This window comes from Xiphophorus maculatus, chromosome 22, assembly GCF_002775205.1.
Source record: "Xiphophorus maculatus strain JP 163 A chromosome 22, X_maculatus-5.0-male, whole genome shotgun sequence".
NCBI lineage: Eukaryota > Metazoa > Chordata > Actinopteri > Cyprinodontiformes > Poeciliidae > Xiphophorus > Xiphophorus maculatus.
Genome location: NC_036464.1, coordinates 12,755,162 through 12,780,166, shown reverse-complemented (window position 1 = coordinate 12,780,166; position 25,005 = coordinate 12,755,162). Strand labels below are relative to the sequence as shown.

Sequence of the window (25,005 nt, the reverse complement as noted above, 5' to 3'; positions counted from 1 at the left end):
CAAATATTCTGGGTTGTTTTTTTGCATCCATCGATCCCACTGCAGTCATTAATGTACAGTGTATTTTATAAGGCTGAAAACACAATTTGTATTAAAGTCTATTATTAAAAAATGCAAATGTTCTTCTAATTTCCTATCACTTCTGTGAAATCAAATACATCCTTACTATAAAAGTGCTGAGCTTCACTGCATCCTTTTATCACATTTTCCAACAGGAAGCATGTTAATCATCTCGCATCTCATCTGAGAATGCAAAAAGAACTTTAATTGAATTGAATTACTGACAACAAAATGCATCATATTTTAATCCTAAAACACAGAGAACAGAGTGGCCAGATGCTGTGTTTCATTTCCTTCTGCCCCTCTGGCCTCTAAAGCCTCGGACCGAGCCGTGACCAAAACACACAGTTTTAGGCACCCTGTGAAAAACAGAACAAACCCTTTAAATTACAGTCAGTTATTTTTTATAAGACAATCTGCAGAAAATGCTTCACAAAACTTACTTTAATATGACTTAACTACATACAATCAAATGTTTATCTTTAGCAGACTAAAGGTTCTCTTCGACAAACAAACCTAAACTACATTTTATACAATTTAGTGCTTTAGAAAACACAAACCTGTAGGAGTATTTTGGTTTCAGCTGCTCTGTGTTTGTTTCTGGGGTCTGAGCTGAAGCAGAAAAGTCCTCAAACTGAGCAGCTTCCTCACTGCTTGCATGCGTCTCCATGGACTCCTCCTGCTCAAGCTGGTTGGACTCAACGCTGCACATAACCTCACACACACCCTCCGACCTACAAACATCGTCTGCTGCCTCCATGGCCGTGTTTGTCCTCTGCTCTCTGCTCGCTTCTCTGGTTCTACCAGAAAAACACAATTTCAAAACTAAGGACATTGAATGATTTCAACAAAGCTGCAAAAGGAAAAAAAAAATGTGGATCTCATTTTAAATACAGACTGTTGAGTTGAAACAAAATATTTATTTACCCTATATAAGGGGATACCGGAAATTCTTTTGTCACTGATGTAACTTTTCCTGTTTTAAATTAGCTAGGATTTCAAAACTATTTCTATTTGCTAAATGCAAGAGTAAGAAAGATGATATATATATATGTATATATTTTTAAGATAATTTTATATTACCTAAATGGAGACACACCTCTGGACATATTTAATGGCAACACATCACACAGCTTCCTTTGGATAATGTAATGGAAAAATCTAACAAACTCAGGCAAGATATCAGTGACAGTTTTTTCAGTGCCGCTGTTTTTATGTTCCAATTCTCTGTCTGTGGATGTTTTGGCATCCACAGACGCTTGATGGGTGGGGCTTCAGGACTGCATATCATTTGCATACATTATAGAAACTGACAGTAGTGCTACGGTCATTCTCAGGGTAAAATGTATGCAATGGCTACTTCAAGTTCAGATGGAACCTCTAAAACACAGGAAAGTAACATTGTTATATTTCTTTGGTATTCCACTGGACTGATATAATACATGCAAATGATATACGACTCTGAAGCTCCGCCCCTCAAGCGCCAGCCAGACGCCAAATCAGTGACATATAAGTGAAACTGAAAAGCAGGAGCACTGAAAAACCTGAAATGCCAGTCAGTGTGAAAACTTGTTAGCGTATGAGTTTTCACACGAGTTATTTGTTTCAATTTATTTATTTTAAATACATTAAAATAAATATGCGTTTAAATGAATCTTTGTTCACTATCAATTTATGTTTCACTTCCCATACAAATGAGTTACAAAAAAATTCAGTTACATTTTTTCAATGTCAATATTTCTCTTTAGGTTCAAGTCAAACTTTTATCGTTTTAGCCCTGTATTCCTACAGTATACAGGGCTATAGGGTTAGGGAAGCAGAACTGAACAGGTGTGTGTAAGCAAGTCTTGTAGCATTCCTTACTCGATTACACCAGTTCTATTGGGAGAAATGGGCCAAAGATCCCAGAAATATATTGAAAATCACAGAAAACTATTGAAAGAAGTTTGTGGAAAGATGCAACAAAGTTTTTGACAGTTTAAAGTGTACTTTTACCAAACTCTAAGTATAGTACGAAAACTTCTGAATTTAAAAAAACATAATATGAAACCCTCAAAAAACAATAATCGTACCTGACCTAAAACAGAAACAGTTTAGTTTGATTTGATATTAGACTGTGAGAAAAAAATGGTTGCAGTCTTTTACACTGTGTAGAGACCTGGTAAGTGAGCATATGAACATTTTAGCGCCATCTAGTGGACGTGCTATAGGATGTACAGTATTACCCTTTTTCTTTTCTGTTTTTGTCAAATCTGAAGTCCGGTGGATACTTGTGAAGTCTTATCAGGTGGTCCTTCCTTTGCTGACTTGTCCTAAACTTCTGTCCACAGCCTTCCACAAGGCACAGATACTGAAAGGAATCAAAGTCCCAAGAAAAAGTATAATTTAATATTGCTTAAAATAAATCACTTGTTTAATTCTTTGGCCAACAGATTATCCAGGGCTCACCATGTCTTGTTTTTGGGCGAGGATGGTGAAAAGTGAGTCATGCCACTCCTGAATGTGAATGTCCAGGAGCCGGGCGCTCGGCAGGGAGCGGCGGCAGGAGCAGCACACATGTCGGTGCAGGGAATTGTAGTGGTGCTCATACTCATCCAGTGTGCTGAAGACGGCTCTACAGCCGGAGATGTGACAGCCAAACTCTGAAACACTGAGGAAGAGATCAGGAGGAAGAGGGGAAATATCACTGACAGTTTGACTAAGAACTACCTGAGCCAACATCAGGGCCGCCTTTCTTCTCTGTGCTGCTTTTTCTTCCAAATGTAGCATCCCACTCTGAGGGACGCTAAATTCGAGAAAATCTCAGTATGTCTACTGAAGTTGCTCCTTTGTTCCCCTTTTTGAAATCAGGCCAACATGTAAAAGTCTTTGCCTCACTTACTTGCCTACTGCCATTCCCCAGCGAGCTCTGCACCGGTGGCAATTAATTAGTTGATTTTGTATTAGGAGACATTTGTGGCACTTGTTTTAATTTCTTTGGCACCTTATTTATTATAATATATTTGCCTGTGAAGAGTTGCAAAGCGATGATGACACAACATGTTTCCTTGGAAGTAACCAAAGTTGGCAAAAGAAAAACTATTTCAAGCAGCACTATTTTTCAAAGCAATCATGCTGCTGTCCTGTTTCAATAAGACTGATTATTGATTTCATCTGATCGCTATTCACAGTAATCTAGAGTCAACCCAAACTGCTACCAGTTCAACTGACGGAGTAAAGTTTGTGAAACACAAGACTTACATCAGTGTCAGAGGTTTGTCGTCACAGCTGTCCCGTCCAGAGTTTTGTCTGTAACCTACCTGGGCGCTGGCTGCTCCTCTGCCTCTGACATGAACAGGTCCTGCAGATACATGTGTCTGAAAACATCTCCATCCTGTCAACAAAGGTTTATATTACAGATGGTAACTAATGTTTTGTCGTCCGGTGGAGCTCCGTGTGAAGTTGTTACCTCAAACAGCTCGTGGTCTCTGTGCAGACGGAGGAGCTGCGGATTAAAAGTGAATGGGTTTCCCTCCTCCTGCTGCTCCGCCGCTTCTCTAAAACCCTCTTCTTCGTCGCCGTTACGAGTTTGACTTCCTCCCATCGCCATAAGCTGGAGCAAGTCTGGTTGCAACATCACGTACAGACGTTTTCATAACTTCTTTGTTGAATCATTGGCAGCCGAACGGTTTCTGCGTTTGTTTTGGTTAGAATTTGGCGCGGGGAGATTACGTCACTCAGGCAGTTTCCGGGTTGACAGGAAAATGATGTTTTAGCTCCACCTGCTGGTCAAACTAATATCGGGACTGGAAACAAAACCACTTTTCATTCAGTCACATGAATGTTACGTGGAAATGCTGTCTAGATTTCTACAATTTAGAACAGTCAGCTTTTGTTTCTTACCATTTAGAAAGTTATCTGTCTTTTGTAGCACCAGACAAAACGAAAACATGGTAAAATGGAAAACATGGTTTTTGCTGCTTGTCTGAATCCATAATTTAACACAAAGGCACAGTTACGAATAGGATACAATCAAAATCCTATTTTGCTTTCTTTATTTACATCTGGTTTGTGGACCTCCTGAAATATCTTGCTTCTTGACCAGTTTATTTATTTATTTATTAGCTTTTTCTTCAATCGTGATTTTCCTTCATTGCGTCAGTCAGGCGTTTTGATTTTACACCACAAGATGGCGACAAAATAACAAGGAATTTCAGGAATGTGACTGTATTAAACAACTGAATGCTATAACCAAGAAACTTTTGTGTTTCAAACTGACCCCGAAAACGAAAAAAATAATGAAATAAAATAAGATAAAAATTCTGAATAATCAAATAATTGAGAGGCCACTTTGACGACCGTATGAATGCTTCGTTTGTTAATGTGACTGTTTTTGTAATGCAACTAAAACATGTTGGTAATTGTGCTTACTTTTTCGCATCAAAATAATAAAAAATACTCGGAAAAAAAATTAAAATGGCACAGTTCTTTTGGCTGACCTGGGAGGTCAGTTTAAGATGTTAATTTCCAGGATATTACATATCAAATGGGCGGAGAACTGAAGACGTTTCCTCTGTGCTTGGACGCTGACAATGACAGAGTCCGTCCAACAGAGCAACATGACACATTCTGGCTATTTTATATGGATTTTCATCTCCTCATGTGGTAAGCAAAATTTCTTTCTTTGTTTCTTATATTCTTTTGTTTCTTTTATTCTTTCTGTTTTTCTTCTCTCTTTCTTTCTTTCTTCCCTTATTTTGTTCTTCCTTCCTTCCTCTTTTCTTCTTTCCTTTCTTTCTGTTTTTCGTTCTTTCTTTTCTTCCACTATAAATCTGTAAAAACCATCTCTGATACTCATAGGTATAATTGCCAGTAATGTGAAGAATTTGCCTCATGTGATAAAGTACCAAACAGCGACACCTCAGAGGTTGCAGGGCATGCCTCTTCCAAACGATGTTGCTGCTGCACACAAGGTAACAAACTTTACATCCTACCCAACAAGTACCTTTTAAAAAGTTCCCATCTTGAGCTAAACACACTGTTTCTTCACTTTGTGTGATTTTATGAAGAAATACCCAGATGTAGTTCAGTACTCTGTTAGTATTGCTGGGAAAAACCACACTCTGCACCTGGAGAAGAACAAGTAAGAATACTTTAAATCTCTCTAAGTCTATTCTTGTTTATTTATTTGTTCTTCTTCTTAAATCTGTTACTATTAATAATTTTTATATTGTCACCATTTCAGAGGTCTTGTTGGGAAAAGTTTTGCTGTGACCTACAATTCTGATCAGGGTACCCAAGTTTCAACTACCTCCAACCATGAGGTATGTCCATTTCCTGTTTGCTGTTGGCATTTTATTTGGTAAACGTGAATTATAGGACAAAGTACTTATTTTGGCTTGGCTTAATAAGCAGCAGAAAATTATGCAACACTTTACAGAGAGCAAGAGAGAGAGAGAGAAAAAGAGAATGAGAGAGGGAGAGACAGACAGTTTGGCCTGGCACTGAATTCTGTCACAGCTTGTCTCTGCTAAATATAAGAGAAAGCCTTTTTATCAAAGGCAGATCCTTGACTGTTCTTACAATTCTAGGCCACACTGGTCTGTACATCCCAAACCTTCTATCACAATCATCTTTATTATTACAAAGAAATCAGATGACGTATACATTTCTCATCATCAAAGTTCCGCATTGTGAGGAAGGGAATTTTTTTTCAGAAAAGGAACTGACATATTTGTACATTTCCTGTCTTACCTCATTCACATGAAATAACATCACATTTTCTAGCAGAGTTTATTTTTTTAGAAAATTTCATAATTCTTCAACATTAATAGGAACTTAATTAATTTTTAGGTCCACTGCTACTACCATGGACATGTTGTAGGAGTGGAGGACTCCTCTGCCAGCATTGGGTTGTGCTCAGGAATGAAGTAAGTAAAATGTTGTTCTTAGATCTTAGCAGCACCAGATGTCTGCTTAAGGAGGGGCAGATTTCACTGTACAGCTGTGGCACATTGGTCAGTGTGTCCAATTCAACGTGAAGAATGGACTCTCAAGACATGTCTCCATATGAGATTAATTAATTAGTTTGTTTAAGTATTTATGTTCTCCCCCCTACGCCCATTTTCTTGTTTATTTTATGCAAATGAAAACTAGATATGGGCACACAATAACAAAAAAAATAGAGATAAAATATAAACTTTTTTATTTTATTTTTTGTTTAAAAGGTTGAAAAAAATCAGCTTCTAATGTTTTTTCTTTTGTCATAAATACTTTAATAAATATAATGAGTGGGATTCTTTCAGTTTCTGCACTTTAACTCTTATAACCAGAATTATTTGCAAACAACTGAGTTGGTCTTTTCTGAATGGAGGAGAAAAAGTAATAGTCTTCTATTAGCTAGCTAATCAGCAGCACACAGCAACAGGGGGGGAGAAGCAAGTCTGCAGCACTCTGTGCTCTGTAAACACAGATAGAGTACTTTTTCTGGGATCTCATTAGGCCCAGGCCTATAGAAAAGTAAAAATCTAAGCAATGGCTGTCACATTGCGTTATTTTAGTTATGACAAGTTAGATTTACAGTACTTCATCCTTCTTGCTCTCATCTACAGAGGGTTCATTGCTCTCCAAGACCAGATGTACCTCATTGAACCCCTGCCTGGTGAGACGACGGGACAGCAGGATGGAGCTCACAGCGACGACGATCTGCATGCCGTTTACAACTACAAACACCTGAGGAGGAAGAGGAGCTCCTGTTCCCATGGAAACACAACCACTTTCTATGACCATGGAGCTCGTCCGTCTGGACTATTCCAGCTTGGCAGTCTGGTGAGGACGCCGCACGGACACATTCACAGATTATGTGGATTTACACAGCTAATAATTCATGGTGCAGACAGTTTCAGACATTGTGCATCTTTCAAGCGCATAAAAAAAATATTACAAGTAACATTCAATAAAAGACATGCAGATAAAATGATCTGAAACCAGAAAATTATCCTACATTTTACGAAGATCACAGAAATCTGACAAAAAAAAAAAACTTTTGGCTTTTTGTGCATTTGCACCAAGAGTCTGTTGTTTCATTAACTATAAATCTGGGGGAAAAAAAGAAAAAATAAGTAACATACACAATTAAATACAAAAATTATTACAATTATCATTGTTTTGTTCATGTCTTCTATGTTTTATGTCACTTAGAAAAGCAGAGCCCAGACCAAAGACCATAAAGGCAAACCAAGGACTGTGGAACTGGCAGTAGTGGTGGACAATACAGAGGTTTGACTAATTTTATTCTTTGACTCAATATTACAGATTTCTATTAGAGAAAATATGGAAGGAGATAGTTGTTTGCAAAACATGTTTGAATTCTTCTAGTACAAGAAGTTTGGTAGCACGAAGGCAGTGGAGGCCAGAGTGCTTGAAGTAGCAAACCATGTGGACAAGGTATGTTTGTTTCAGTGTAGCTTCAAACAGAAAGATAACAATTTTTGGTCTTTTACATATCTCTACTTTTAGTTTGTGAAAACGTGCAGGAAACTGTTCTCATATTTTATTAATTAATAACTAAAATATAACTAGAAGTAAAAGTTCTCTCACTACCATTAACTGCGAGTATTCACACCCAACTTGAAAATATTCACACATATCCCCTCAGCAGCGACTTTCTGTTACTTCTGCAACTCGTTGCATTAAGTGTTTGGACACACGTTCACATTCAGTAAAACTCACGATGATTTCCGGACCACTGCAGATTCTACTCTGTTGTTGCAGTTGTATCACTCCGTGGGTGTTCGGGTGATGTTGGTCGGCCTGCATGTGTGGTCATACAAAGATGAGATCGAGGTCAGCACCAACCCCGAGGTCACTCTTGGTCGATTTCTGGAGTGGCGTCAGCGGCACCTCCTGCCAAGGACCAAACACGACAACGCACAGTTCATCACGTAAGATGCTATGAATTTAAAATTCCAGTAAAAAGAACTGATGTTCGCACTGCTAGACTGTTTACCTAAATATACCCCCTCCCCTCTTCTTCGATCAGGGGTGTGGACTTTGAGGGCTCCACTGTCGGATTAGCTAACACTAATGCAATGTGCACCTCGAACTCTGGAGCTGTCAATGAGGTAATAAATTATGATGTGCTGAAAAATAATTCATTTTGTGAAAATGTTGAAAATTAAGTGATTAAAGAATTCTATGGTATCAGTGCTACATACCAAAATGTATTTATCTTCACAGGATCATAACACCAATTCAATTGGAGTGGCCTCCACCATAGCACATGAGATGGGTCACAATCTAGGTTTGTCCCATGATACAGAGAACTGTGTCTGCGGCTCTCAGGTATCCAAGAAAGGCTGCATCATGGCTGAAAGTGTTGGGTAAGCTCAAACAAACCTAGCAAAAATAATTCATGTCCCCTTAACTTTTTCAAATGGGATTTTATGTGATAATTCAAGTCAACATAGTGAATCTTTTGAAGTAAATGAAAATTTAAGCAGGTAAAGCTAGTTTCACTTTACACCCTATATCTTCAATACTTTAGTGTGGAAATAAAGTTTTTCTATTGATTTTTAGATTTAATTTCTCTTTCCATAGCCTCGTGTATCCCAAGCAGTTCAGCAGCTGCAGTCAACAGCAGCTCAGCAGGTTCCTGGAGGAGATCAATCCTGCTTGTCTGCTTAATATTCCTTCCACCGATCGCATCTACGGAGGCCCAGTATGTGGAAATGCCTTCTTAGAGCCTGGAGAGGAGTGTGACTGTGGCACTGTGGAGGTTTGTTCACTCTCAAAAGGTAGACGTTAGCGTTTTGCATGAAAGCACACACAGGAAGCTGATTTGCAATTTTTGTCTTGACAGGAATGCAAGAATCCCTGCTGCAACGCAACAGCCTGCAAGCTGAATGTAGGAGCTCAGTGTGCAGAAGGACAGTGCTGCCACAAATGCCAAGTAAGTACTACTCACTGAGCCTACTACTCGCTAGATGAGGAGTCAGACTGATGCTAATTATGTAACTGTATATCTAGACACAGAATGACTATTCTGTCTGGCAGGTTTTGTGTGAGTGGATGTATTTGACTAGTCAGTATATCACCATCTGTGTTTCTGTCCGCACTACAGCTGAAGCCGACAGGCAGCATCTGCCGCCCAAAAGCTGGGGACTGTGACCTGGCAGAATACTGCACGGGCCTTTCTGCTGCCTGTCCCACTGATGCATTCACCCAAAACGGCCAGCAGTGCAACCGTGGAAGAGGATACTGCTACAACGGGCAGTGTCCATCTCGGCAAGATCACTGCAAGAGACTTTGGGGACCAGGTGAAATACTTCTAACTATTAGTTTGTTTTATGAGTTCTTTCATCTCAATATTTTAACACTTCCCTTACTGTCTGCATTTTCATGGATCTGTTTAGATGCTGAAGTTGCCGTAGATGCTTGCTTCTATCAGTATGGAACCTGCAGAAGGACACTGTTCAATCAAAAATGTTCCAGTCGGTATGTAACTAAAAGCCACATTGAAGTAAATGTTTTTATGCAATCTTTTTTTGAGTATTTATTGTGGTTTCAGAGATCAATCTTGTGGGAAGCTTTTCTGTTCTGGAGGATGGGGCTTTCCCATAACATCCAGGAAGTCCCTTTACACAGTAGGAAACGGAATAAATTGCAATGAGGCAACCATGAACCCTGAAGACAACTACCCCTCCGATCTGGGCATGGTACCCACTGGTACCAAGTGTGGCAACAATATGGTGAGATAATAGTTTTTACGGTTAAAATAACCAAAATCCCTGGCATTACAAACCCATGGGACCTAATGTCTTTGTAATGTTTCTATCAGGTATGCTACAATCAAAAATGTGAAGATATCAAAAGCATTAAAGCATATGGAACAAATGACTGCTCATCCAAATGTAACAACCATGGGGTGAGTGCCTATGTAAAACTGTCAAGGTCATAAACCACAGTGCTACGCCATCTGTCATTTTCCCAGGCTTTCCTTTGTAACTTGGGTGTCAGTGCACAGCGCAGTGGCCACGCTTACAAACAAAGTGAAAGCAAAGCCTGCAGATTCAATCCTGCTCTTTACGGTTTATGTAGCGATTATTTCAGGGAAGGGGAGTGGGCACTGTTTTTTGATTGCAGTAGTTGGGATATTTAACAAAGTGGCACCCTACGTAGGAATTTAAAAGCAATGCATGGTAAAACCTTCTGGCAGCAGTTATATTAGTCGTTGCAATTTGAATTACAATTCTGACCAGCATTGTCTCTCTGTTGCACATGAATGCCAGCCATTTCTCGTAAAAACTTAATATTATGGCGCCTTGGAGTTATTATGAAAGTCTCAGTTTTCTCCACAGAACCAGTCAGTATTTTCTTCCTGAGGGTTTAACTGCACTACAGCGACCTAACTGGTGTTCCCAAGACACAACCCTCAAACTCTTTGGATCTGCATATAAATAGACATCTTATAATAAGACTTATGTCATTTGCATTTCATAAATGAAAAGATTCTCTGCTGGTGAACTTTCCTTTAAATCTAAGATTCAGATCTGCCTGTGTGTCTTTCCACGAAGCTCACCCATGTTTCTTGGATAGTTGATCTTTGTTGTAAAAATATAAAGCTATGCATGTTAAAAATGCCTTTTGGCTCCTGCCTTAATACATCGACGAGGTATTACTCCCTCTAAAGTCCTGTGAGAGCATAGTTATGCAGCTAACAGTGGGATCTCTGATAGGTATGCAACCATGAGAGTAAATGTCACTGCGATCCAGGCTGGGCTCCGCCTTTCTGTGCTGTACAGCAGTCAGAGCTGACTGAAGGTATTGTTATTATGTTTTTCTATCCCATGTGAATTTGCCTCTTTAAATGCTTGACCTTTTTAGGACTCTGATTTACACATGACTGTTTCTTACATGATTTAATATTCATAGACTCTAAAACAGTTTGTCTGTCCTCATGAGCAAAAACAAACGGTGAATTAATTCAATTTCCCCCATTAGTCCACACAAATGACATTACTTTGAATTTTTGTCTCCAGGACAGATGATGTATGTTGTTTCTCATACGCCATCATAACCGGTTGTGTATTTGTGTGTGTGTGTGTGTGTGTGTGCATGTGTCTAGAGTCAGGCCTGGCTATTGTCATTGTATCAGTGATCGTTGGCTTAATTCTCCTGCTGGTCATTCTTATTGGGAGTCTGACGTGCTTCATCAGAAAAAGGACACCGACAAAAAGGTGAGACAGCAGTTTACCTCTTTAAGTTAGCTTTACTTAACACTTATGTCTTTAATTTGATCTCATTTGTGTTTTCTTTATAGGTTTCTTCCTGTGACCTCAGGACAATCCAACCCAGTGTTTCAGTCAAGCACCAGGAGAGGCAGCTCTCGCCTCGGGTCCACTCACATCAGCCAGCCTACATTTGTGGAGTCGTCTGTTTCTCAGCCCTGTAAACCTCTGTTCTCCGCTGCTGTCAAACCACAGACTGGAGCTCTGAAGCCCTGTAGGGCAGCACCAGCGGTAAGCCCAAAGCCTCAACACCCAGATGCAGTTACACCCCGAGACTGCATGTGTTTTAACTTACATCGTCTATGATACATCACACTGAATATTACCATTAGTGGTTATGGGTACAAATTTAAGGCTGCCAACTGAGGCCAAAGGGAAACATAATAATGGTTTTACTTCTTTTTCTTCTCTAATTTTCTTCAATTTTCAGCCTCCAGAGAAGGAACCAGTTGCATCTCATTTATCAAAGGTTCATCAGGTAATCGAGTTTCTCTTTTTGCTCTTTTGTATTTTGTCAATTATAGTCATGGGCCAGGTTTCTGCACCAAGATACGCCAAATGGCTAAAATTATATGTCATTCCTGCTGCTTAAAGCCCTTTAATTGAGATGGTGAGCATGTTGCAGAAACTAAAATAACAGCATTATGTTTCATTCTTTTTAAAGTAACTGTGATTTTAAGAAGTTGGAAAATTATAAGAAACATGTGTTAATCTGCACACCACCTAGACAAATAACCCAACTAATTTGCGAGCTCATTTTAGCCCCTTATTCACTTTTAGTGTTAATTTACAGAGAGCAGAATAACAAAACAGGAAGAAAAGTTTCACACTATGTATATTTAATTCATATTTAGTACAAGCCAGGTTGCTTAACTTGCACCAATTAAGAATAAAAGTCATATTCAGCCACGTCACATGAAAATTACCCAAGTTAATCTCTATTCATAGAGAAATATATATGAAAATCAATCTGATAAACTTCAATATTATTATGTTCTGCAACCTAACAAATCAAAATAGTAAACAAATATTGTATATATTGTTATTGCTACTGAAACTATTAGAATGTTAGATTTTTGTGAATATTTAATGCTTTTTTGTTTTAAATAAAATGAACTAGATCATGTTAGACACTTGTTTAATTTTTTTTTATTGAAATACCTTAAAAACTGTAAAGCCATGATTGTTGTGATGTACACCCATTTATATTTTCTGCCCCTTTGGTGTTGCAAGAGTTAAATGAATGTTTCTTTTATAGGTTGCAAGGGCATTTATGCAGCCACCAAATGTTTCAAACTTGCCAATTTATTCTGAGGTGAATCAACACAACAACATTTCGAAGTATTAATTGCCAAATACAACTGATTGCCCACAAAAATTAGTGTGACAATAGTTTCAGTTTCCTGAGGTTGTCTTTTGTTGTTGTTTTTGACAGAATAAGCCCCTGCCACTTTCTAGACCACTACCCCCGCTTGCATCAAAACCAGTAAGTGATGTTGCAAGTCCTCTTATTTACATTCATGAATTTCATTGTTGTATTTTGTTTTAATAATTAATATTCTGCCGCTAAGAACATGAAGCCAAAACCTCCAATGCCTCCGCTGAAGCCGAAGCCCTCTCCAGTCCAGTCTGCCCTGCCACATTCTCAGCTGGTATGTAATCACAAAGCAGACGGAGTGATTAAGACTTTCCAACCTCTGACATAGCTGCTATTGCCATCCAGACATCCCTACATGTTATAAAAGGCATTCACGTTTATATAGAGATCTGTGGCTTTTGGCATTGCCCCAGCATAGCAGTGTAATGAATAAGCAGCAGCTCACTGTTGGAGTCGTCCCGGGGCTTAATAACTGGGACTGCTGCTCTGTGAATTAAACGGGAGGACATGTTTGGATAAAGAAGACTGAAGGCCGTTTATCTAAACTGAGTGTTAACTGTTTATTCATGTTTTTGTTTTGTTTTTTCCAGCTTGGTAGGAGAGCTCCGTTGATGCCCCCCAGCAGGCCGAGATGACAGTGGGAATAATTCACACTGTTGTAAATACTGACATTCTCTGGCAGAGATGCTGAGATCCTCTTTGGAGACGTTCATCTGTTTTACATGTGGGAAAAAGACCCACAGGGAGATCTGTAATGAAACCAGGAATGTTACAGTCACCCCGTTGATGACCTGTTATCTGCGTCCTGCTCATGCCAGTCTTCAACTGGTGTACCCGGAGCAATGTTTGACAAAACTTATCTTAAGTGCTTAATGGATGACAAATGGCGCTGCTGCTATGATGATGACAGATTTTGTATTATAGGGAAATTATTAATTCTGTTGGGTTTTTCCCAGCTTTTGTAAGTCGCCTGCACTATCAATGTCTTTGTTTACACATACCTTGGATGAGACTAGATTTCCTAAGCATGGTTGCACATATTCTGTTTTCAGAAGCTTGGATAAGATGTTAATCTGCATAGTTAGGTAACAAAAAAATCTAAATACTGTTGCAACTATCTCTGGAGATGGTTGCATGTTTTTATTTTATAAGATAAAAAAAAAACATGTATGTACAGGGAAATAAATGATCAGATTCCTCATGTTTCATGTACATGACTGCATTTCTGGTACATGATCTAAACTGAGAGGAAATGTTACAAAGGATGTAAACACTCTCTGGAGTACTAAATTGGTAGTTATTTCTAATTTGGTTCTGGTTCTTTTATACTTTATTTAAATAATAATATGAATCACAGAGACACGCTGGCTAAAGAGAACAATAAAACCTGTCAAAACTCCTCTGGCAGATTTTACATCAAGCAGAAGTTTACATCATTTTGTGTTTAATTTTTACATATCTTTTTTCTTCTTTTTTTCTTTTTTATGTTTTATATTTTTAAGGAATGGTTTGATTTGGCCCACTGTTAACCAATTTATTGGTCATTTATGTAATTTTTTTGTACTTTTGATTCTGTTTGTGGACTTTTATGGTTGTTTTATATTTCAAATGGTCACTTTAATGTCTATTTATGTTTTTATTACTGAGTGGTTGTCGTGTGGCTACCCAATGAATGCTAAGTGTTTTTTGTGCATTGCTTTAAATTGTTTTTCCCTTTTGTTTTATTTTTACTTGTGTTTTATGATTTCTTTTGATATTTCATCCTGGTATTTGTGTCTATTATGTGGGTTTTATATTACAGCATCAGTAGCAGAGGCGTTATAGCTCCACAAGCTGCTCTGTAATGCACCATTCAGCACTATGATTGGCTCTTTATCCATTGTGTAGCTTTTCATTATAATTTCAGTTTCTATTTATTTTTAATCAAAATTAACAGATGTATCTTGCGTCATGATTGTAATTCTTAAATATATCTCGCAAATATCTGCAACCACAGTGATGGAAAGATTGTGCCTTCATTTGTATTCCGTTTAAATAAATCACTCAAACTATTTATTCCTTCGTGTTTTCATTCAGAAGCCATTTGGTTGGGTTCAAAAGTGGTTACCTAGCAACCTCTAAAACAAACACGATAGCAGACAGCTAACGAGCTAATTGTTTTACGCTCAGAGATGTGTATTGTTCTGGGAATGGATCGTTTACTTAGCGATATGGAAGAGCGGGATACGCTTACCTGGATAGATAAAATACCTTTCTCCAGGCCAAAAAAAAACATCAGCAGGGACTTCAGTGATGGAGGTAGATCTTGTCTTGTGTCTGTAACTGCTAGCCGATTGTTTATTCAGTTTGTATGTGTCAGTTTGTGTTTTTATTGACTTGGGTACTCTGTGTATCTACATGCTGGACCCTCCTGCAGTGATGGTTGCGGAGATTGTTAAGCATTATTTCCCAAGAATTGTTGACGTTCACAACTATATTACTTCCTGCAATACGCAGCAGAAACGCAGCAACTGGAAACTTATCAACAAGTAAGACGATCCTCAGCTTTGTATTTTATGACATCTGATTCCTGGGAATTATTTCTGGTATTCTTCTGTCAGGGTCCCGGTGAAGGTATGACTAAAATAAAATATGTAAAAAATAAATAAATAAATATATATATATATATATATATATATATATATATATATATATATATATATATATATATATATATATATATATATATATATATATATATATTAATAATAATAATAATAACAATAATAATCTTGGATCATTATATTGTAAAAATACCCAATAATAGCGAGTTTAAGTTTATTAGTATTGACCTCAAGATTAGTATTAAAAACTGATGTTTCCATGTTTATGGTTCTATTCATGGTGACAAAGTTCACAGAACAATTGGCCCTCAGCACCATAGATTACCCATCATTTATTCTTGTTATGTTGAAACATATGTGGTGTGTTTGATGCTGAAAAGCAAAATCTTCCCATACTAACCAAAGCACACAGTTATAGTGTCCCATTAGCTTTTAGAATATCCAGCAGCTTCAGGCTTGTCATTGCAGGACAAAAAAGGTTTTTCCAAACAACTGGTAATTTAAAACAAAACAAAAAAACAAAACAAACAAAAACAAAACCAAGTCAACCACCTTTGTTTTTATTTATTTATTTATTTTTAAATCCTTTGCATTTTTCTCACTGTCCATAGTAGAAATGTTAAGTTGTCTCCTTGTTAAGGAGACAACTTAACATTTGTTAAGTTTGTTAAGGCATTTGTTTCAGCCACTGGCTAGAACAAATGGGGCTTTGTCATGTATATGAAGCCGGAATTTATTGATCATAGATTAAATTGTTCATTGCCACTCTGATCAAATCCAAAACATTACTCATGAATATAATTTTAAAAATGTTTTATAAGAGCTGATAGAAATGTCTTCAAAAGTGAAAAAACAAGTTTTACCTCCATCTATCCATCCATTTTCTTACACCCTTTTACCTGGTGGGGTCGGGAGATGCTGGTGCCAATCTCCAGATAACGTTCAGTGCAAGAGGCGGGGTTCACGCTGGACAGGTCGCCAGTCTGTCGCAGACAAGTTTTACTTATTTTTACAAATTATAAAAAAGACAGAAAGACTGGTCTTCAGGTAGTGGACTGGTTTTCTATGCAATGCAAATGTTAAGCTAAATATTTTTTCTGGGCCTTTTCATCAAGTCATCAGAAAACACCAACATGCACTCCCTCACCCACATCCTGGTAACTGGAGTTACACACAGCCAAGAACAAATTTATGAGCCCCTACTGTAAACATAGCTGTCCATGTGGGCTCATTAGTAAATTGCATGCCGTTTGCTTTCGACTTATTTTTTTGTAGTAGAAACATATGTTTCTCTGTATGGTCAGGAAGGTGTTTTCCAAGCTGGACTTTTATGTCTCAGAGGACATGGTGGAGAAGATTGTTTCAAGCACTCCTTGTGTGATACTGCCAGTGCTGTTTTTCCTCAAGGAGAAGATAGAGAATAAACTGGCGCAAGCAACAAGGACACAGGTTTGTATTTGCACATAAAAACTTTAAGTCACATTTTGTCAAAAACTTTAATGTGGAAGCGAATATAAATTTTTGTGGTCTATTTTTTTTTTATCTCCTTCCTACGTAGCATTACTCTCGGAATCAGGAGAATCTGTTTTCAGGTACTATATTAATTCTTCTATTGCATCATTAATGTGGTTTTCAAGGTAGCAATTCATCACAAGACAGTGATGAGGAAAAATTACAAAACTATCATAAGGTTGATGACAAAAATTTAATTACACAAGCTAATGTGCTGATTTCAAGTAAAGTGTGATGACTCTGCTGACTTCCTGAATGCCATATATGCAGGATTTAAAACTTTAATGGGGTATGTTGTGGAAAATGTTAGATGACAATGCCCAAAATGTTTCTAATTTTGTCTTTTTGGTCTGAAAAGTGTAATTTTAGACTTTCTAATGTGGTGCTATACTCAGCTTGACTCAACGTTTATTTATAGAGCTGTTGTAAAAGCAATGGAAGTTGACCAAATGGCTGAACAAGTCAATAAATGCAAACTTTACAACTGCAAACAAAGCTATGATTGTTGCAAGCAGTGTTTACTCTTCAGAAATGATTTGGATAAATTAATTTGAAAATAAGCAAATTTACTTTTAAAAATATATCAAGTAAAGAATAATATTATTTGGAGTCCAACTCAGGCTTAAAATCTTGTTTTACAGGTGTTAAACTAACAAGACATTTTTTAAATATAAATATTCAGAATAATATATATTTTATCTGTTCCTTTTGCTAAAATTGTTAGAATGTTATTTTATAAACTCAAGTGGAAATAAAATATGTAAAAAAGACCATATTATGACCCACTGGGTCATAAAAAGGAAAACTTCCAGTATAAAAACTAAACACACTGTGGATTTCTAGTGTCTTTATTTTACATGACAATTCAAATAAAACCACTCAGCTTAATATTCTGATAAAACAATCAGGTCCCCACTAGTCTGTTGTCACTAGTGATCACATACCACCCTGTGAAATAAAGTAAGAAAAAGTTTTGCAACGAAAAATCATTTCCTAGAAAAAAATCTGGGAATAATGAAAATTATGGAAAGAAAAGGGACCCAGGATTTAAAAATAACAGATATGAAAACAAATAATCAAGATTAAGAAAAATATAAATTTTAAGAGGTTTTTATGTTGAGCTGACCAATCAGTACAATCCGTTTTTCAAATGGCCTTTCTGTGTTTCTACAAACTCTTTACCAACTTCCATCACTGCTGTTTCTAGCTCTACCGTGATTTTTAAATCTATTGTCTTGCCAATCCTGAGATCACTGTTCGTCCTGACAGCCCCCCTCATATAGCAGCTGCCTCCTTTGAAGACACCAGACCAAAGTCTGATTAGAAAACGCCACAACATGATGGTGTGAATTGGGGCAAACCATGTGGGGCACACACGGTTTGCCCCAGTAAGCTCACTCTGTGAAGCTGACCTCAGACCACTGCCCCCTCCCTTTAATACTCTCTCGTTTATCACTTTCATCTGCACCCATCCTCTATCAGCAAGGGGAGCTCGGGTCTCTTTATCAACTCCTATCATCCAGATGGTCCTTATCAAGCAGTGAGAGCTCAGCACTGTTGACTGAAAGACAGATTTTCTCTCTCTGTCCTCTTATCTGACATTGTCTGTTTCCTTTTGTATTCCTCATTTATTTGCTAACCTCTTTACTTTCAGTTATTATGCTCACCAGATTTGTTAGATTGAATCTCTTAAGGTTTCTTTGCTTTTGTTGTGTGTTTATTTTGTTAGATGTAGAAATTCAACAGGCCGAAGCAGGAATTGTGGCTCAACTGGCAAAGATGAAGATTACAGAGCCAACAGTGTATGGGAAAACACTTTGAATTGAACCTAAAAGTTTTTGTTTTTTTAAAATCAGTTGCTCCACTTATGATGACAATTAGGATAAAGCACCGTTTGACTTGCTCATTTTTATATCACAAAGGAAACCGCAGCAACTGATGTTTTTCCCAGAGATGAGCCTTTTAACATTGCGGCAAGTCATACTGGAAAAAGAACTTCAGATCCAGGAACTTCAGGATATTCTGAAGGTACACTCATACAAGTTCACTTCAATTCAAACTGCTGACTGGTGAAACATCTGCAAAAACATCCATCTCCCTTTATAATGCTCTTTGGGAGGGGAAGCTTGCTCATGTTGCTGCACAAGTGTGTGTGTGTGTGTGTGTGTGATGTGTCACACCCTGTGTCAGCATCAGTCCATGAGTCACCACTGGCTCAGCGGATATAAACCTTTTTTTTCTTTTGCCACATCTGTTTATAAAGGAAAAAAAACAAGCAGAATGATGACCTACATTTCCAATTTCTCCTTCTGGTTCATGCCTCTTTAGCTAAACTACCTCCACATTGACATTTTTTCTCTCTCTCTGTTTTCTTGTATTTAGATCCTTCAGGTGAAAGTGAACAAGTTGGAGGAGCTCGTTCAATTGAAGGACAAGCGCATTGAACATCTGACAAGTCTTCCAGAGGTGTACAAAACTAAACTATTGCTACCTGGTTAAAAAGGAACTCACAGTCACTAAATTTTATTTTTTCTGGAATATATACTAAAAATACTGAAGATGAGGGAGTATCAATACGTTAATTAATTTGTTTTAAAATGTAATTAATAAAGAACAACTGCATGACCATCCTTTGTTTTATTCTATATTATTTTAAACACCTTTGGCTCTAAATTTTGATAAACTATATTTTGAAAATATACAAGTTAATAGATATATGCAAAAATCATTTGCCCTATTATAAATTTCTTTATTTTCATTCCTTTTCTTCCCATTACCATTTAAAAAAACATTCAGTATGAGACAACCACAACCTTAGGAAATCCAAAATGAAGTTTCCAAATAATTATGTAATTTCTTAAAGAAAAAAATATCCAAATAATCTGACTAGTTGTCCTAAAATTAAAATACAAAAACTTTTTTTGTAATTGGCAATTAGTCATATTATGTTGCTGCAGTCCCATTAATTCTGCATTATTGAGAGCTTTGGACATGAAAGCTCAATTCAAGGTCAATTAGAATAACTCTATTTTTTCTGAAAGGTCCAATTTCCAAAAGGTCTTGCCACAGCATCTCCACCAGATTTAAGTCTGAGCTTTGACTAGGCAACTTCAAATCCTACATTTTGATTTTGTCTGAATGTTTTTGTGCCATTCAAACTAAGACTTTCTGATCAGCTTTGGACCATTGTGCATACCACTGATTTGCTTAAGCTAATGGTCACAAACTGATGGCTGGACATTCTCCCTCAAGATTTTCTGATTGAAAGTATCATCTGTTCTTTTTCATGGAAATGTAGATGTTTTTTGAGAAACTGAGTCAGGCCTTCCTGTTCTTCTTGGTCAGCAGTGGTTTTGGCCTTGGGAATCTCCCATAAAAGCCATTTTTTCAGTTTTTATCTTATCGTTAAATTATGCACACTGAGCTTGAGTCAGGCAAATAAGGCCTTCAGTGCTTTAGATGTAATTATGTGTTGTTTCGTGAGCTCCTGATCAGTCTTCAGAAAGTTCACTACTCTCTATGTTTTCTCCATTTGTTTATGGCGGTCCTTATTATGAAGAGTCAAAGCAATCTTTTCCAGATTGATAGATGTGAATGACGTTGTGTCTCATTTGATCTTGAATATCTTTAGGACACAGTTGAAATTCAGGTGTAGCAATTTATAGCAGAAATATTGTGCAGTTATTAGAAAAAGGCAAATCAGACTCACGATCTAAGGTATGTGCAACTGAGTCGGATCACTTTTTCAAAACTGTACATTTTTGTGCATGTTCAACAATGCAATTAAAAAATATCTTCATATTACAGGTCTTGCAGTAATTTGTTTCTATGTAATTTCCCCCTGGATGTGTGAGCAAGCGGCTCTTGAACCTTTGACAGGAAAACAAACTATTTGCAGCTGTAGGTTTGTATGAGTCATTTTCTATTTAAACTGACATTTTCAAGAAAACAGTATCTAAGTGTGAAAATGATCCATAGATAGAACACAATTCTTATTGACGTCCTTTTTACACTTCAGTGATGACCTTTCAGAATGAATCAGTTCAATGATCAGAGATGACCAAATATGGTCAAGTGTTTCTCATCCTGCAGTCTAAAAACAAACAGTTCTTTCAATTAAAAAATATGGTTTATCTTTTTTTCTGATGGATTTTATCCGATTAACATTATACTGGAAAGTCCTGAGCTTCACTGTGGAATATGAAATATCATACCATGATAAACCATTGAACTATTTATGTAAGATAGTTATTTAAATACATAACTATTAGTTCTGATTTGTGTGTGTTTGAATCAGTGTCATTACAGAAAGCTTATAATAATCAGTCTTATTTGCTAGTATTAGTAAACACCACACGAGGGTCCGCTGGAGATTCTCCTACGTTCTGAAGTAAAAACAAAAAATAAATAGCAATTTTTTGTATGCTAGCTATACAAAAGTTTAAAATATAAAGAAAATCATGATAGAAGTGCTTTTATTTGCAACAGAAACAGAAGAAATATTCCCACTACTGATAAAATTATATAACATATATACACCATTGAAGTTTTTGATACAGACTCAAGAAAAGAGAATAAACACCCTCAACTTGATACACCTTAGTGTATCAAGGAACACCTTGATACAGGGGTAATATTGTTACCCCCGTAAGGAACACCAGAATCACAAGCTGATAATATCTGGTTGAATAATATTGCTGGCTTTGTGATTCACAATCGTGCAGGTGGCTGCTTATACACCCACTCATGTGGCTCGGTAATTGCAATTTTAAAATGATATTTTCATAAAAGTGATCAGTTGTGCTCCTTTAGTTTCCACAATATAATTGTTTCATGACTAGAAATATTTTAAGTCAGCTTTTTCTTAGAAGTGAAGAAAAGTGCAGTAGTTTTGTTAACAGCCAGCTGACAATCGGTGAGCAGAAACGAGTGAGGGAAGGGTAATGTTACGCTTTTCTATGCAAATATTATGAGAATTTAAGCAGTTTTGAAGTTGCAGTACATACAAATATATACCGATAAATACATGATATGTATTAATACATATCATGATAAATACATAAATACAAGATATGTATTTATCATCTGCCAAATGTTCTAAAAGAATCCATTAAGTATTTTCACATATTACTAAGGTGTTGCTGCAACTGTACAGAAAGCAAGTAAACACGTCTGAACAGAGAATTTGATTCAAAACATGCACCCCCCAAAAAACTAACAAACAAACAAAACAAAAAAACTTGAAAAATACAAATGTACAAATGGATATTCACAGAAGATCTCTGATCTGATGTCACCAGAGACACATGTACTTAGAGGTTTGTATTTTTTTGGGAGGATGGATTTGATCTTGATTAAATAACATTTCAAAACAAAATAATCTTACCAGGTCATATTCTAAATCTGACAAATTTAGATTGTAGCTACAGTTAGTTTGACTGGTTGAGAAAAGGTGAACTAGTAGCTTTAATCAGGTTTTCCAGGTTTCAATACTTGGTTTGTATGAATTGATATCATTTTCCCAAAAGAAGGCATACGCAATTTCACAGTGGTTTAGAGTAAGGAGGGGGCTTAGATAAGAATCAGCCACACACACAAAAGTAAATTATAGAGCAGTCTTGAGTAATGTTTTGATAATTATCACAGAAACAAAAAAGGAGCTCGATCAGTGAGGGATCCTGGGAAAAAGCAACAACACACACAGGAGAAGAATGTGAGAAAAATCAGCAGAACAGAGCAACCATTGAAAGTGCAGTTTACTGCGGATGATTCACACTGGTATCACACTGCTTTCTCAGGGCCGGATTTGGTCTGAGATGAGGGGCCCCACCCTCATGTAACTGGGGATGGGCATGCTGGAAAGTGCCAAGGTTTGTTGTATCTTATAGGATATGACTTGGGTAGAATTGGGACAAAAGGAAGGAAAGAAAAGTGACAGGTCAGACAGGAAGCTGAAACAAGCCCTCACAGCCCTGAGAGAAAAACACAGATATCAAATAAGTAGACCACCCAAATGAATTAGCACAGCCTGCCGGATAAACAAACAAACCTTCAGTGGAGCAGTGAACCAAAAAGGAAGTTTATTCATATTTACTCCACTTACAGACTGGATTTCTCTCAGGAAAAAAATAAATATGGGTCAAACAAGAGTTAACCACAATCCCTGAGGAAGCAAGAACTCATGATTTGATTGTTAAAGGATGCCAGAGACCTCCAGAGGGCCTGAGAGGAAGCCATCACTCATCAAGCTGTTCAAAATACTTATGCCTGTTTTATGAAATATATCTATACATGATGAGTCACAGTAAAGTGTACAGTGTGACAGTTAAATTTCAGTGGATATAAAACATTGTACACCAAGATGCAAGTTTTTGATAACATTTCATCTTTTAAGCTTTTATGTGACTTCCATACACGTGACCATATATTTATATGTGGTCACGTGTGTATGTTAGTCGTATGTGACTCTTTCTGTCTACAATGTGGGGTTGTGAGGACCACTGGTCCTTGTGGCGACATTTTCTTGGTCCCCATGAGGGGAAATGGTTTGTGACTAGGGTTTATGAGTCTGTGATGGTTAGGTTGAGGGTTAAGGTCAAAGTTAGGCTGTAGAAAATGAATGGAAGTCAATGTATCGTCCCCACAATGAAAACACAACTATGTGTGTGTGTGAAGTTAAATCAAAGGATGATTCAATGCAGCATTTAAGGATGCATATGCAACCAGATCACTGCAGCCTTTTTACATTTTTCTCTATATCAGTTTTCTATATCTGTTTTTCAGATAACTTGCGCAGGGTGTATGTCACATTCAGAGTAAGGAAAAGTCCTAAAATAGTTATTCTGGTGTCATTTGTTACATTACATAAACGTCCCATTTTGACAGAGGTGTGTAAGCCGTTTATGCACATTTAAACCTTTTTGCGGTTTATATGTGCATAAACTGCATAAGGTCATAGTTTTTTCTAGATAATGCAGCAGCAATCAATAACACCTAGGGATATTTTATCTACGTGTTTTATTGTAGATGAGTCAGAGATTTGTCCCATTTAGTCTTTGTGAAAATTATTTATGGCTAAGCTGTTTTTCTCCCCTGATGCATCTCAAATGTACAGATGCTTAAAAAATAAAACAAACGCCACACTTTAAAGGATGAGTCAGTTTTTATTTACAGCTCCTTAAAACGTGACTGTCAGACACTGTTAATACTCATGTTCTTCGCTTTTTGTCCTCCACAAATTCGTGGGGACACATTGCTCACCAAGCCGTTATTTGACAGCTTTTTAAAGAATTGTGATGTCAGATGCTAATTTATGATCAAACTCTCATCTCTGGTATTTTACAGGTTTAGTTAAAGTAATAGGAATGCACTGTGCCTCTGTGAAAGCTTTGAAACGAACTATTTAAAACCAATAACTAGATTCCAAAGAAGCTGATGTAGGAAAATGAAACAGGATCAAAAAGGAGCTAAGAATCTGCAAACATTTAAAATGCTTGAAGAACTACTAAAGATCTCAAAATAAAGACTTTTTAGTGTTTTAAACAGGATTTCCTGGCCAATGACACAAATTGAAGTCAGCTAATGTTACAGGCTTGGTCACTTATTTTACCATAAAATCCATCCAGACAACATGCAGAACCGAGAGAAATTGGACAAAAAAAATTATAGAATAAATCACGGTTTTGTCCATTTGTGCTTCTGATCTTAAATAGGTTATGAAGTTTCAGTGTTTATTTCTCAATCATATTCAACTTCTGCATCCTTCCATTAATTGCATATTTTTCATACAGCAAACCCGAAGTTGGACTGTTTCTCACCAACTTCCTCTATTTGCTAAATCTTTCCTTTTTTAAGCAACATGTATAAGGCAGGCTGCCTTTGTTCAGCACACTGTAAACTCGCCATCTGCTGGCACTGAGGAGAACTACACCCTGACCACCCACCCATCAACCAACCCACACACACTCACACATCAAACCAGACAGGAGAGGTACCAAAATAGGTTTTATTATTATTATTTTTTTTTTTACATAAGAACATTGTCAAAACTGAAAAACATTTTTGCATAAAAATGCAAAACAAGACAATGTTTCAATTTCACAGATTGTACAAAATATTAACAAAAAAATTAAATTTCATAAGTGAATCATACCCCTCCTTTTGCATCAACATTTGAACCCGTCAC

At 37.1% G+C, this 25,005-nt stretch overlaps 3 protein-coding genes across 3 annotated transcripts; 2 read left to right on the top strand and 1 right to left on the bottom strand.

Annotated features, from left to right (window-relative positions):
• Positions 1 to 227: 227 nt before the first annotated feature.
• On the bottom strand, positions 228 to 3,778 carry znf511 (zinc finger protein 511). The gene is made up of 6 exons (XM_005813415.3): positions 3,509 to 3,778; positions 3,360 to 3,433; positions 2,509 to 2,710; positions 2,286 to 2,410; positions 621 to 860; positions 228 to 419 (listed from the first exon to the last, which is right to left on the bottom strand). The coding sequence occupies exons 1-6, from the start codon at positions 3,674 to 3,676 to the stop codon at positions 347 to 349; spliced, it is 882 nt and encodes a 293-aa protein (XP_005813472.1). The 5' UTR covers positions 3,677 to 3,778; the 3' UTR covers positions 228 to 346.
• A 539-nt stretch (positions 3,779 to 4,317) lies between these two features.
• On the top strand, positions 4,318 to 14,758 carry LOC102232148 (disintegrin and metalloproteinase domain-containing protein 8). The gene is made up of 25 exons (XM_023327361.1): positions 4,318 to 4,704; positions 4,900 to 5,012; positions 5,109 to 5,182; positions 5,285 to 5,363; positions 5,893 to 5,969; positions 6,651 to 6,867; positions 7,240 to 7,317; positions 7,417 to 7,485; positions 7,813 to 7,982; positions 8,081 to 8,162; positions 8,278 to 8,420; positions 8,638 to 8,815; positions 8,900 to 8,989; positions 9,161 to 9,356; positions 9,453 to 9,534; positions 9,608 to 9,788; positions 9,878 to 9,964; positions 10,776 to 10,860; positions 11,165 to 11,276; positions 11,360 to 11,558; positions 11,758 to 11,805; positions 12,586 to 12,642; positions 12,763 to 12,813; positions 12,899 to 12,979; positions 13,296 to 14,758. The coding sequence occupies exons 1-25, from the start codon at positions 4,632 to 4,634 to the stop codon at positions 13,338 to 13,340; spliced, it is 2,667 nt and encodes an 888-aa protein (XP_023183129.1). The 5' UTR covers positions 4,318 to 4,631; the 3' UTR covers positions 13,341 to 14,758.
• Positions 14,759 to 14,850: 92 nt separating this feature from the next.
• On the top strand, positions 14,851 to 19,448 carry LOC111606554 (sperm flagellar protein 1-like). Its single transcript, XM_023327370.1, has 7 exons — positions 14,851 to 15,003; positions 15,122 to 15,233; positions 16,613 to 16,757; positions 16,867 to 16,900; positions 18,550 to 18,622; positions 18,743 to 18,848; positions 19,203 to 19,448. Exons 1-7 carry the CDS (start codon positions 14,877 to 14,879, stop codon positions 19,317 to 19,319), a joined length of 714 nt encoding a protein of 237 aa, XP_023183138.1. The 5' UTR covers positions 14,851 to 14,876; the 3' UTR covers positions 19,320 to 19,448.
• The last annotated feature ends 5,557 nt before the right edge of the window (positions 19,449 to 25,005 follow it).

Coding starts and splice junctions, on each gene's coding strand:
- znf511 (XM_005813415.3), bottom strand. CDS start 3,676: ATGTTGCAACCAGACTTGCTCCAGCTTATGGCGATGGGAGGAAGTCAA. Junction 3,434..3,508: donor GAGACCACGAGCTGTTTGAG/GTAACAACTTCA, acceptor CTTTGTTGACAG/GATGGAGATGTTTTCAGACA. Junction 861..2,285: donor AAAAACAGAAAAGAAAAAGG/GTAATACTGTAC, acceptor TTTTTCTGGTAG/AACCAGAGAAGCGAGCAGAG.
- LOC102232148 (XM_023327361.1), top strand. CDS start 4,632: ATGACAGAGTCCGTCCAACAGAGCAACATGACACATTCTGGCTATTTT. Junction 5,364..5,892: donor CAACTACCTCCAACCATGAG/GTATGTCCATTT, acceptor ATTAATTTTTAG/GTCCACTGCTACTACCATGG. Junction 6,868..7,239: donor TATTCCAGCTTGGCAGTCTG/GTGAGGACGCCG, acceptor TATGTCACTTAG/AAAAGCAGAGCCCAGACCAA.
- LOC111606554 (XM_023327370.1), top strand. CDS start 14,877: ATGTGTATTGTTCTGGGAATGGATCGTTTACTTAGCGATATGGAAGAG. Junction 16,758..16,866: donor CGCAAGCAACAAGGACACAG/GTTTGTATTTGC, acceptor CTTCCTACGTAG/CATTACTCTCGGAATCAGGA. Junction 16,901..18,549: donor TCAGGAGAATCTGTTTTCAG/GTACTATATTAA, acceptor TTATTTTGTTAG/ATGTAGAAATTCAACAGGCC.